The sequence below is a fragment of the Balaenoptera acutorostrata genome, chromosome 10 (genome assembly GCF_949987535.1).
Source record: "Balaenoptera acutorostrata chromosome 10, mBalAcu1.1, whole genome shotgun sequence".
NCBI classification, from domain to species: Eukaryota; Metazoa; Chordata; class Mammalia; order Artiodactyla; family Balaenopteridae; genus Balaenoptera; species Balaenoptera acutorostrata.
In genome coordinates, this window is record NC_080073.1 from 28,142,997 (window position 1) to 28,156,424 (window position 13,428).

General features: G+C 41.2%; 1 protein-coding gene across 3 annotated transcripts in view; it reads right to left on the bottom strand.

Moving 5' to 3' along the window:
- The window catches only part of PTPRG (protein tyrosine phosphatase receptor type G), a 731,557-nt gene that overhangs the window by 283,747 nt on the left and 434,382 nt on the right, over positions 1 to 13,428 (bottom strand). For all 3 annotated transcript variants that reach the window (XM_007192374.3, XM_007192373.3, XM_007192375.3), the window contains exon 4: positions 8,961 to 9,109. In XM_007192374.3, coding sequence (XP_007192436.2) covers positions 8,961 to 9,109 — 149 coding nt within the window. The remainder of the gene's footprint in view (positions 1 to 8,960; positions 9,110 to 13,428) is intronic.

Genomic DNA, 13,428 nt, shown 5'->3' on the forward strand with positions numbered 1-13,428 from the left:
ATTTAAGATGGCTTGAAACCTTCCTGCTCAAATTTTGACAGGACAAAAGAAAAGTGGAGGTGTGGGGTGTGTTTCTGAGCAAGATGCCCATAAATCCTCTTGACCTGAACTTACAATACATCTGATCTGGCCGCCTGAGGTCCATCCCTGCCCTCAGGGCACAAAGGTCTCCCTAGCCAGCTTTATGTGGCTTCCTCAGCCTGCAAATGCATTCTGACAAGAACAGTGTTCAAAGCGCCAGGAACGCATGTTGTGAAAATAAATAATGGGAAACAACCTGAAAGCTTATAAAGGAAAAAAAGAAAACCTGTATCACATCCAGGGGAAGGCTCTTCAACAGCCAAGTCAGACTCCAATATAAAAGTGAACTACTGATTCTATTTTTTCTGTTGGAAGAGAAAAGTGTAAAAATTACCACAAATTCAGCATAAAGATTCCTCTCAGAGAATTTCTCTTAGTGTTTTGGCTCATTTATTATCTAAATTTCGTTATTGAGGTCTGGAACCCTTAAGTCTGGCACATTTCGTGTACAGTAGCCACAAGCTGTATGTGGACCTTGAGCCTCTGAAACGCGGCCAGTCTGACTCGGGATGTGCTCTAAGTGTAAAATGCACACCGATTTCAAAGACAGTACAAAAAAAAATGTAAAATATCTCAGTAATAACTGTTAATCTTGATTACACGTTGGAATAGAAAATTTTAATGTATTTGGGTAAAAATAATAGATGATTAAAATTGTAACAATGATTATTATTGTGTAATATAAATTGTATAGAATAAAATGAATTATTAAAATCACGTCTTTCTTTTTACCTCTTGTAAGGTGGCTAACCGAAAATTTTAAATTACAATGTATGGCTCACATTCTATTTCCTATCAGACAGCTCTGCTCTTGACATGATAAAAAATAGACTGAAGTGGTCAAGCCAGATAAAATGTGTAGTATTTGCTACAGGTATCTCTACCCAAAGAGCTGATGGCATTTTCTGTTCCCTTTACTTCTTCTCTTTGTATGTTTTACTACTGGTTCAGCCATCTTTGAACATTTGAAGCCCTTTGATATTTTTTTTTTCCCTCTCCTGTTACACAATAAACAGTGGTTAAGATTACAACAAAATTATTTCTACTGCATTGGTCATTCTGAAAACAACCTATAGTGATGACAAGAAAAACAATGAAATAACTTATCAAATAAAATGAATGCTAGTTAAGATTTTGGAGACACAGGAACCCAGATTCTGGAGTACTAATAGTAAACCTCAGCCAAGCCACTTAACGTCCCTGAAGCTCAGTTGTGCCATCTGTAAGATGGGTATAATAAGAGCACCTCTTTCATAAGGCTGGTGAGAAAATTAAACTGGGTGAGATCTGAAACATTCCAGACATAGGTAATGCTTATTAAATGGTGTCTACAGTATCATGTTACAATCACAACCACCAGTGAGACAGGCTGGGACCTGGGACCCTTTACTGCAGTGCTTGCCCCAGGACAAACGCCTCCTCAAGCAACAAAATACAAAGAAACGATAAGGGTCTAGAAAATGACTGCATGCATGCAGCAGTCCCAGTCGGGGCAATTATGAACAATAAGATACGAAAGGGCCAAAAACCAACTGCCATTTCTGAGATGCAAGAGCAAAAGCAGGGTATTGCACATGATCCCTGTAGACAGCACCACCGAGGCGGTAGGCAGACCACCAACGCCACCTCTCCAGCCCGATCAGCCCCCAACCCTCACCCCATTTAAGGAACCAGCCTGACCTCCTTGGGCTCCCTCAGCACGAGTCCCAGTAAAGTCTTGCCTGAAGTACTCACGTGGCCTCTTATCAATTTCTATGCATTCAAGAGTCCAAGGACCTGAGTCGGTAACATCAGCACCACCCTCCAACACCACCACGGCCCCCCTAAGCCTGCCTTTTGGTTATACAAGGCCCCCCCCGCCCACCCATGGGGTCTTCAAGTTTCTGTATTGAGAATATCTCCAGTTTAACCAAGTTTCTTTTCAGAGAGTGTCATCTGCTCATCTGAGACTCTCAGTACGATCCAATCAGTTACCAGCACCCCACATGTTGGTGACACACCATCAAACAGTCTTGAGCCAAGTTCACCTCTCAGGATGACTGTGTGTGATGAGGACCGTCAGACATCACGAAGGGACCAAGGCTGCTTCCGCCTCACAAAACCCGCTCTCTGGCTTTGTACAATCAGGCACGCACTTCTCCACTGAACATACTCTAAGTACTGGGGCCTCCTCAAATGTTCTTCTTAATTAACACAGGACATACACATCAAAAATCAGCCAGATGGAAATTAAATATTTCCCTAGTTAAGGATGAAACTTTCTGCTCTTAAATGGAATCTTTATTTCAATAAAGTCATTAATTAAATTCCAACCAATTCCTTTGCCATTTGATGGAACCCTCTAGAGAAAAACACGGTTGGCTACACCACAGAATAGCCAACACTAGAGGACCAGGTAACAATCTCTTTAACATTTCCTATGTTCCATGAGTGGGCAGGACAAGGAAACCAGGCCCCGTCTTGAGCTCCATCGCCTTAGGACTCTCTGTGCACAAAGCAACTTTTCAGAGAAACTGTAACAATTGAAGGAATTTACATAAAGTACAAGGCAGGCCAAAAGAAAAAGTGTGATATTGCAAAAGTTTTTTTTTTTTTAATTTATTTTATTTTATTTTTGGCTGCGTTGGGTCTTTGTTGCTGCATGCGGGCTTTCTCTAGTTGTGGCGAGCGGGGGCCACTCTTCCTTGTGGTGCGTGAGCTTCTCATTGCAGTGGCTTCTCTTGTTGTGGAGCATGGGCTCTAGGCGCACGGGCTTCAGTAGTTGCGGCACGCGGGCTTAGTAGTTGTGGCTCGCGGCTCTAGAGCACAGGCTCAGTAGTTGCGGCACACGGGCCCAGCTGCTCCGCGGCATGTGGGATCTTCCCGGACCAGGGCTCGAACCCATGTCCCCTGCGTTGGCAGGCGGATTCTTAACCACTGCGCCACCAGGGAAGCCCGCAAAAGTTATTTTTAATAGAAAATGTCTCAATCTTCCTTCAACGACAATGACTTCCTTCAATTAGGTTTCTCTAATGACAAAGCAAGATAGCATTGAGTTCAGAGACACCAAACAATTGTTTTGTGAACAAGCCTTCTTGGTTTTATAGTTTTCAAAATAATGGAAATCCAAATCATGATTGGTGTTCTCTGAAAACATTTATTAGAACAGGACTCCATTTCTTACAAGGAATATGGATTAAAGGAGGAAAGGAGAAAGTTATGAACCTCATTTCCAAAAGAGAGATGTTGCTAACTTACACTGGTCACGTGAGTTTGGAAAAACACTGATTTAAATACAGTCAAAAAGATCTCCTCAATGGAGGACTTCTAAAAGCCTTTGGTATGCCAATGCATAAAGTAAATCTTCAAGAAGGCATTTCATATGGCAACCTTTATTTCCAGCAGAAAAGCGGGGATACACGGAAGAGCTCCAGGCCAACTGCACTCAGCCCCCTTAGTCCTGTTCTAGAATGTCACTCCACTGAAGCCAGGACTCAGTGTGGCAGCTCGATCCCTGGCTGGCTTGGTCCACATCCGAGTTGCGCAGTACCTGCCATGCTTGCATGAGTGGAGAGAGGGTGACACGGGGTGAGGCCTCTGCGTGTGTCACAAGTGCATAAGCTCACCTGGGAGAAGGAAGGCAGATGCAGGTCACCTGGACATAACCTAGGGGTCCAGTGCAAGACAACCATCTAACCGGAATGTGACAGAAGCACTGGAAGAACCAAGATCCAGTTCACAAAATGCAAAGCAAATCATTAGTCTGACTCTAGGTAGGAAGGTGGGGGCTGGACAGACAGGCGGGAATACAGAGCAGGTGAAGGTAACATACCCACAGATGTGGACACTGAAGGCAACTGCAGGCTCAAACAGAATGCGCAATGGGAACCAAGCACAGAACAAGTTCAGCCGAACACTAGCAACTTCTTGTCCCCTGGACAAGCCTTAACTTTGACTAAGAATGTTGTACAATACCAGGACAGAGCAGAGAGCCAGATGAGAGTAGTACCCAGACATATCCAGCCCAGCAGGGAGACAAATAATTCAGTGTGCTTGTGTCATGGGTGGTAATAACCTATGCTCTTTGGAACATAAACAAGCGGTGCCACACTACAGACCCAGTTTTTAAAACACAGGTCCATAAATCCTTTATCAGTGACTATGAAACCTCAAAAGCCTCCGAGATCAAAGGTGTTCTGTTATTGTTGATATTTATGGTGCAAAAACTAATTCAGTAGTAAAATCTGATGTGGAGAGATGTGAAGCTATGTTGAATATTGATATTTCCCACTTAGTGTGAATATTCATCCGCACATTGCAGAAATATGAATGCATTCAAGGGGTATAGTCCCAGACCCCACTGTGTGTCTTCTGTAAATATATATGGCATATGCACCATCATGCCTTTCTAAAAAAGATTCCGAATTCTAAAACATCTGGCCTCAAGGGTCTCAGCTAAGGGACTGCAGACCTGTACCATATGGTAGTGTGTGCATGGTATGTATTAGGAAAAATGTATTTTCTTCTACTCACTTGCTAAGATGCTCTAAACTGAGCTGAAATGAACCAGCTGTGAGTTTCACTGGAAAGGGCACACACAATTAATTTGGATCATTTAAGCTTACTGAAGACTTCAACTCATAAAGCACCAATAAGTCTGAATCAACAACTCCTGGATCTCTTATTGTAATAAACAAGATTTTAATTACCTCAGACAACAAGCATGCAATGAACCTCTACCTTAATGGAGCTCTCAGAGGGTTATATCTGGAGGTTTCTCTTTGCACTACCTCCAACTTCAGTTATTAGTGGAAATACCATATGATTCAATTCCTATTAGTGTTACATGAACCCTCATTTAAAATGGGGAACAGTTAACAGTAGTTGGACAGATAATACAAAGAGGAGTGGCCACAGAAAAACTCAAACAGGACCACTATTTTAATCACAGGAATATTTTGAGCCTTTTGACTTTAAGGATGCTTAATCACATCTGCAAAGTCCCTTTTGCCATGTAAAGTAATAAATACATTCACAATTTTCAGGAATTAGTGAGTGGACATTTTTGGGGGGAGGGGTATTATCCTACCTATCAAAATCCCCACTGATCTCTCTTTACTCCTTAAATGTACCAAGTATCACCTGTCGCAGGGCCTTTGCACACCCCTGTTCTACGGGCAGGCTCCAATTAATCTTTTCCCTCTTAATAAATATCTGTCTCCACCAAGGTCTTCTGTCTCATGACAAAATGTCCCTCTCCTTCAGAGACTATATCACAACTGATATTACACAGCTGTTTATGTGACTCTTTGGTCAATTTCTGTGTCATGACTAGAGTATAAATATCTTGAGGGTGGGACTCTCTTTCTTCTTCAGCTTTGTAACCCAGCAACCACATGACAGAAGGCACTCAAGAAAAATTTGCTGCTAGACAAGTAAAGCTGAATAATAAGAAGTGAGTGCCTCTGAGAATCCAAAGTGGGTCTAGTCTTCTAGCTTTGTCATCTGATTCCAACTTTCTTTTCTAATTTTAACTGAGCTGTAAAGAACGCTGCTATTGAAAGGCTTTTGCTTCGTTTTCACAAGGACATTTATTTTTCTATTAGACTGGATGTTTTTAAGTATAGGAACTACAAGGCTGAGTCCAGGATTTCAGCCAGGAAAGTGTGGAGACGTTTAATTTCTGAATGTGTACAAAGTTGTTGTAGATGACCTCAAAGAATTCCTGGGAAGCAGCAAAACCTACAAAGTTGGGTTTGTTGCAATTTACCCTCAGGGAGCAGATCCAGAGTCTTGTGGGGCATATGCTTAAAATTCAACCTGCAGCACTGGAGCACCGAGGAAACTGGTAAAATACCCAAGGTCGTGACTTTATCCCAAATGGAATCTAAAGGAACCAGGACCAGCAATGCTCTGACCCATAAAGCAAGGTACATTTCCTCTCTAAAAGCTGCAAGAGGATGGAACAACTTTGCCATGAGTCTTCTTTATTTAAATCTACTTCAAATGATGCCACATGAGTAAAGGAAGGCTGGATTCACTAAACATACTGCGTTCTCTACCCTAGAGTCTCCCAATAGTGACATGTTGGCTGGATAATTCTTTGTGGTGGGGCTGTCCTAGGAATTGGGATGTTGAGCTTCATCCCTGGCCTCTATCCACTAGATGCTGGTAGCATATCAATGCCCACAACAGTGACAATCAGAAACGTCCCCAGAAAATACCTAATGTCCTCTGAGGGGGAGGATACTGTTTTTAGTTGAGAACCAATGCTGTATTCTACCAATCCCAACCCAATCTTCCACAATGACTCTTCTCTGACTCTATATAAAATAAATAATGTCCCCAATGCTGATAAATTACTACATGGTACGTTATAATTTTCTCACTTTCATTTTAATTTCTTGAAAAGCAGTGTAGTTATGTGGAAAGACATAAACCAAGTCTGAGATGTTCAAACAATGTAAAAATCTCAGGGAGAGCTGGTGTTAATAAAGAACTCAAATAAAACAATTTAACATATCACAGACATGTCTTGCACAAAAGTGAGCAACTTTTCTGTGTATATTTTAAAGTTAAATTTGATCCCGTTACCTTTGATCTCTGAAATTCAAGTTCCTCCAAATACAACCACTAAGTAATTTAACATGTTTATCACATTAGAAAAAAAACCCCAACAAGCTATGAATCAGATGGGCTTCAATGAAGCACCCAATTAATATAGGCAGCCTTACCATCTGACATGACTTAGAAGAAATAAATTCAAATAGCTTGGTCAAAAATAAGTCTGGGGGCTTCCCTGGTGGCGCAGTGGTTGAGAATCTGTCTGCTAATGCAGGGGACACGGGTTCGAGCCCTGGTCTGGGAAGATCCCACATGCCGCGGAGCAACTAGGCCCTTGAGCCACAATTACTGAGCCTGCGCGTCTGGAGCCTGTGCTCCGCAACAAGAGAGGCCGCAACAGTGGGAGGCCCGCGCACCGCGATGAAGAGTGGCCCCCGCTCGCTGCAACTAGAGAAAGCCCTCGCACAGAAACGAAGACCCAACACAGCCAAAAATAAATAAATAAATAAATAAAATTTAAAAAGCAAGAAAAAAACCTGCGTTGTTAAAAAAAAAAAAAGTCTGGGCATTGTAGCTGCTATTTCTAATTAGTTTCTGAATTTCATGGCCCTCTTTGAGTAAAAAAAAAAAATGCATTTAAAGTAATAAGTTTTCAAAAGAATATGCATCTAGTCTATTCACTTTTCCAGACTCAAATAGGAGGAGGAGACAGGCTTTAGGGGCTGTGATTAGGAATGAGGCAGAAGTTCCCAGTTCCTTCCTCCAGAGTTTTTCTTTTCCAAGGCAGCTGCCAAATTAAGTTTTCAAACTTTCAAGCACAGGTCTTTTGTCCGGAACAACATTAACTAAACAAATGGCAACCCATTTCTAGGATAAAGAAGCTTTAAAGCAAAGCTAGCTAGGCACAAATTTTCCCTTCAGCGACACTGCCAATGGGAACTGGCCAGCAGGAGCAAAAGAGAAACCCCAAACTTAAAAATCTGATCAACTTGGCTTCTAGGAATCAAGTTTTCCAAGTACAAATCAAGCTAAGATTTCTAAGAAATGATTCATTCAACATAAAAGGAGAAAGAGAGCCCATTAAGTAGAAACTTTAATGTGACTAGGACAGGAAGTCCCACGGATAGAGGAATCCTAATATGGGAAGAATTCTTGATACTGTGAATTTGTCAGCTCAACAAGAAAAAAATATGCAGCGCTTTCTCAGAATGGTGATCTCTGGTTTCTCAGGCAATCATGGATAAGAAACAAATCAATATGGGAATATAAGCATCTATAAACAAAGAAATACTATTGACTTTCTCCTCTTAAAGGGATTTTTCACCTAAGGTTCAAGGTTGTCTAAAGGGTCCATGAACGGGCTTGAGGAGTGAGGGTGAGGGATGAAACCCTACAGATTATGCACAAATCTGTGTGTACATACATGTATTTTTCTCTACAGAGGAGGATCGAAAGTATTCATCAGATGACCCAAGTAGGTCATGACTTACTGAAGTCACAGAACACTATGAGTTGTCACTCCATGTTTGAGTACAGCCATAGGCTTGGGTACAAACCCTCTCAGTTCTTCTACAAACCTGTAAAGTTAACCATGTGGGCACCCAAACAATCAACAAATATGTCTGTCCCAAAGAAAGAATATTCACATCCTGATCGTGATTAAAGGTATAAAAATAAGGTTAGCAACGGAACAGATGTGTTGTCCCCACCAGAGATTAAAAAAGGAGTTTGGAAACATGCTCCCTCCCTCAGTCGCCAAAAAGATACACATGACCTACTGCACCACCCGTTCTTCGCGGATCTTTGAGAAAACTGACTCAGAGGAGGTAAAATGTCGATCCCGCAAAGTTAACAGTGAGTCATACGACCAATGGCCACAGCCTCCTTCTCAACAGCGTGGACAGCACACAAACCTTAAAGCAGCTTCCCTACTGAGAGATGATTCTGAGTCCTCTTCACATATCAGTTACCTTTTCTCTTTTCTAAAGGGTGAAAACGAAGTGGCCAGAGTTTCGTACAGAATTTCACTTTGGAAAGCAGGGTTTCAGAAAGGGACAGGGCAAGGAAGCCGCGTCAAATGAAACCAAGGGTCCGAAATCATCTACCAGGGGTGAGTCTACTCAAACCACGACTTCTACATGCTTCACCAGTTAAACAAAGATGAGGAACTTGAGGATGGCTATCCAGCTGTCATGCTGTATATAAAAGATTTCCAGAGACAAAGGCAGGGACAGTACAAGTTTGATTTGCAGAGACGACTGGGGGTAAAGACAAAGCATCTCTTTCATGTCAAGACCCAAAGCACAGCTGCCCCTGACATCTCAAGTTTCTCTCACCTCCACAGGGAACCGCCTGCCGTTGATGCTGTGTTCAGAGCCTGCAGAACCATTGCTGTGGCCCCAATGAAATTCCACCTTTTCAGCTTTGAATCTGCCAGGCAGGCCAGCACCGCTGACAAAATAGTCGTCTTTCAGAAGGATGGCAACTGTGTAAAGCAGAAGGGAAACAACAATGAGTTTCAAAACCACACTTGAAAGATTTCTCCTGTTGCTTCAAATAAAGTTCATGATTACATGATGGGAATTATTTCCCATATACCTGTTAGAAAGCAAGTCCAAAACATTAGTCTGAATAAATTAGCAGATTCTAGCTGCAGAATGCTCTCAAGAGCCAGCTGACTCTAACTCATGAAAATTCCCAGAGAATGGTCTCAGAATTTCTTATCCATTTCACAGTTGGAAAAACAAACAAAGAAACAAACAAAAAAAAGAAAAATGATAGAGTAAGTGGCTCTGAATCCGGGTCTCCTAAATCTGCTTGACGATCAAAATTATTTATCTTTTTTAAACACTGATTCCTGGGGCTATCCCAAGATTCAAGGTCTGGAATGAGATGGGAAATATATATATGTCAGAAGCAGAAGACATATTTCTTTGATCGGAAAACTTAAGCAAGGTGTCAGGAAATAAAATTTGCAGGTTCTACCAATATTAAGGAAATAACAGTGGGAAGACAGCTGGGATTGGGAAATGTCTTCACATTTGATAATGGTGTCCAGGAAAGTATAGTGAAAATTCTACTCATTAAGTCACTCAAATAACTGCAGATAAGTACATTTACTTTACTATTTCTTTTAATTCTAAGCATAAGAAAATTTTGCTTAGCCCATCTGGAAGAACACATAAGAAGTCTTTAACATAGAAAACCTCAATCAATTCAAACCCTAAATTTCAAAATCACATCTCTCTTCCTTAAAACATGGAAAAGAGAAACCAAGAACAAATAACTTGGACTTATACTACCAGAAAAATTATTTTTCCAAAAGGAATGTAATATCCAAGTGGATGAAAAAGAGATTTTATTTTATGTCATACATTCCCCCCCCCCTTTTTTGTTGTTGTCTAAAGTGAATTCATTCATTCATTTAACAAACACTTATTGACTGCTGAATACGCATAACGCTCCAACCAACATACTAAATGGCCTGTGATCGGAAGCTAAGCTCATTTAAGGCAGGGAAAAGCTTTCATATCCTCATTGTCTCCTCTTCCTAAAGAGATGCCAGTTCAAGCCTTAGAGAGAAATCCTGCATGAAAATTAGGTCTCCATAAAAGATAGGGACTAGACTAATGACCCATTTCTAAAACAAGTGCAATTAGTTTCAGCACTTCTCTGTAAAAAGGGAAGCATAGCTAGTGGGAAGCAGCCGCATAGCACAGGGAGATCAGCTCTTGGTGCTTTGTGACCACCTAGAGGGGTGGGATAGGGAGGGTGGGAGGGAGGGAGACGCAAGAGGGAGGAGATATGGGGATATATATATATATATATATATATATATATATATATATATATATATATGTATAGCTGATTCACTTCGTTATAAAGCAGAAACTAACGCACCATTGTAAAGAAATTACACTCCAATAAAGATGTTAAAAAAAAAAAAAAGCCAGTGATGGAACCCTGCTTGTAATAATCCCTTTTCACTGCATTCAAAAGGCAGTTTTCTCTCAACTTCTGAAAAATATACAGTGAACATTCAATTAGTGGGACAGAGAATGAAAGGATAAAATGAAATAAAAGCAAGGGTTTCTTATGCTGATTGAACATGCTACAGCATGTTCCTTTACTGTGTGCTAGGCATGGTTTAGAAGAAGGCTTGGCAAAATTTTTCTGTAAAAGGTGAGACAGTAAATATTTAAGGCTTTGTGGGTCCTATGGCCCTTGCTGTAACCACTTAACTTAGTCTTAGTAGCCCAGAAGCAGCCAAATACAGTATGTAAATGAATGGGTGAGGCTATATTCCGATAAAACTTTAGTTATCCACACTAAAATTCGCATATAATTTTCACAGGTCATGGAATATTCTCCTTTTGATTTTTTTCCAACCATTAAAAAACATAAGAAGTAGCAGGAGGGGTTGTCATTTGGTGATCCCTAGAATACAATATATTTTAGAAGACAAACTATTGTGTTAAACCAATGTTCCAAAGTCCAAATACCTATGAATTAGCTCAGTATTGTCTTTAACACTGTTGATTACTCTCAGCTGGTTACAGATTCTATCCATAACATTGTGCATCCAAAGGGTGAAGGCAAAGAATTTTGAGCGCACGTGTTACAATCATCCAGGGACTCCGCAGCATCTTATAAATATTTGATTTTACCTAAATCATTTATGTCTCTGTCAGGGGTCATTTTACTTCTTTTACATGAATAATTAAAAGCATAATTAGGGAACTGTACAACCTGAAACACTAATCTCATTTTTCATTTTACAGTATTTCTCACTAGAGCACACAGCACACTACATGCACGTACTGCCCCCACCTTCCGAAAGCGGCGTAAATTTTTGTTTACATATAACACTGGAAAGAGAGAACTTGCCCAGCCACCATGAAACACTTTTCTGATGATCACGGATAACACCGCTCTGTTTCACAACAAAATGTACCAAAGGTAGCCGCTGCGGAGCACAGAATGTAGGAAGGGCCATGAGCTCACGGGATGGACGGACCTGGGTTAGAATCTCATTCTGCCACTTAACAGCGGGGTGACCTTGGGCAAGTTACCTGACTTCTCTGTGTCTTGGTTTCCATCATGATTCAAATGGCGATAACAGTGCCTACCTGGTGAGACTGTTGTGACGCCTGAAGGAAATCGCACGCGGAAAGCACTTAACCCAGTGCCAGAAATTCCGCAAGCGCACCGTCAACGTGGGTCATTGTCCAACTACCAATCATTTCTAGAGATGCGGTCGGAGTTCATGCGGCAGCACAGAAAGGTAACCACACAGGTGCCACTCTCTGTCTTCAGATGGAGTTCCATTTTATTTATTTATTAAAAAAAAATTTTTTTAAATTTACTTATTTATTTATTTATATTTGGCCGCACTGGGTCTTCGTTGCTGTGCGCGGGCTTTCTCTAGTTGCGGCACACAGGGGCTATTCTTCATTGCGGTGCGCGGGCTTCTCATTGCGATGGCTTCTCTTGTTGAGGAGCACGGGCTCTAAGCGCGCGGGCTCAGTAGTTGTGACTTGCAGGCTCTAGAGCGCAGGCTCAGTAGTTGTGGCGCACGGGCTTAGTTGCTCCGAGGCAAGTGGGATCTTCCCGGACCAGGGCACGAACCTGTGTCCCCTGCATTGGCAGGCAGATTCTTAACCACTGCGCCACCAGGGAAGTCCCCAGAGTTCCATTTTAAAGCAATATTGTCTTTCCCACAAAACAAAATGTGTCCTTGAGCAGGGACAATAAACAGCAAAGGTAAGTGTGGCCCAAATACTTGAGATGTTAAGTGTTGAGTGGCTGCTCTGAATTTACTAAGACGCTGAGTAAAAAACAGATTTCCATTATTTCTATTCTTTCAGTCACATCAGTGAAAAGAAAATCCCAGTTTGATGCTAATATGCCCTCCACCTTTCAATGATACTCATTCATTTCCCGGTTTACCGAAAAGTAAATATGTAAGCTAGAACTTAATAACGTTGGTACCTTTGATTTATTTTCACAGATTACAGACATAATTTTTTACATAAGTCTATCCTTGTCAAATGCACAGGGTTTTGCATTAAGGTGTTGATAAAACGTTTTGTTTTAAAATCAATTCATTTAATTAAAATCAAGTGCATCAACTGAAAGAAAAACAAGTGAATGATACTATGATAATAATGAATAAATACATTTCAATTTAAATTTTAAAACAGTAGCACTAAGAGTGAATCTGGATAAGGTGACATTTAGGAAGGTAGCAAACAACAGCTAAAGACTGGAGAAAGATGGGCCAGGAGGAGAAGGCAGGAAAGGTACCTAGGAGTGGACTGTCTAGAATGAGGCCCCTCTGGTTGTTCAACTGCTAATATGGATTGTGATGAAATTAAAGCAGAATGGTGGAGGATGTGGAAGAAACTGGGAGCTTCAAATTCAGGGTTTTTAACCTGGAGTCCAAAGTCCATAGCAGTAGCCACCCACAGACTTTGGGGTCTACATCCTCCTGATACAGGAAGTAAAATTCTGAGCATGGGTGCATAAACGAAGTCGGACTCTGGAGCCAGTTGGGTCGGAATTTGAGCCCTAGATCTGCCACTATCAGTTGTGAGAAAGTTACTGCATTTCTGGGTGCTTCAGTTCCTATTCTGTGAAACTGGAATAATACAACAGCAACTTCACAAGTTTGTTATGAGATCACAAGGGTTGACACATGAAGAATGCCCAGAACAGTAACTCATTCACCACATTATAGCAGGAAGATGGCACTGTAAAAGCCCAGAAATAAACCCACACATATGTGGACAATTAATTTACAAC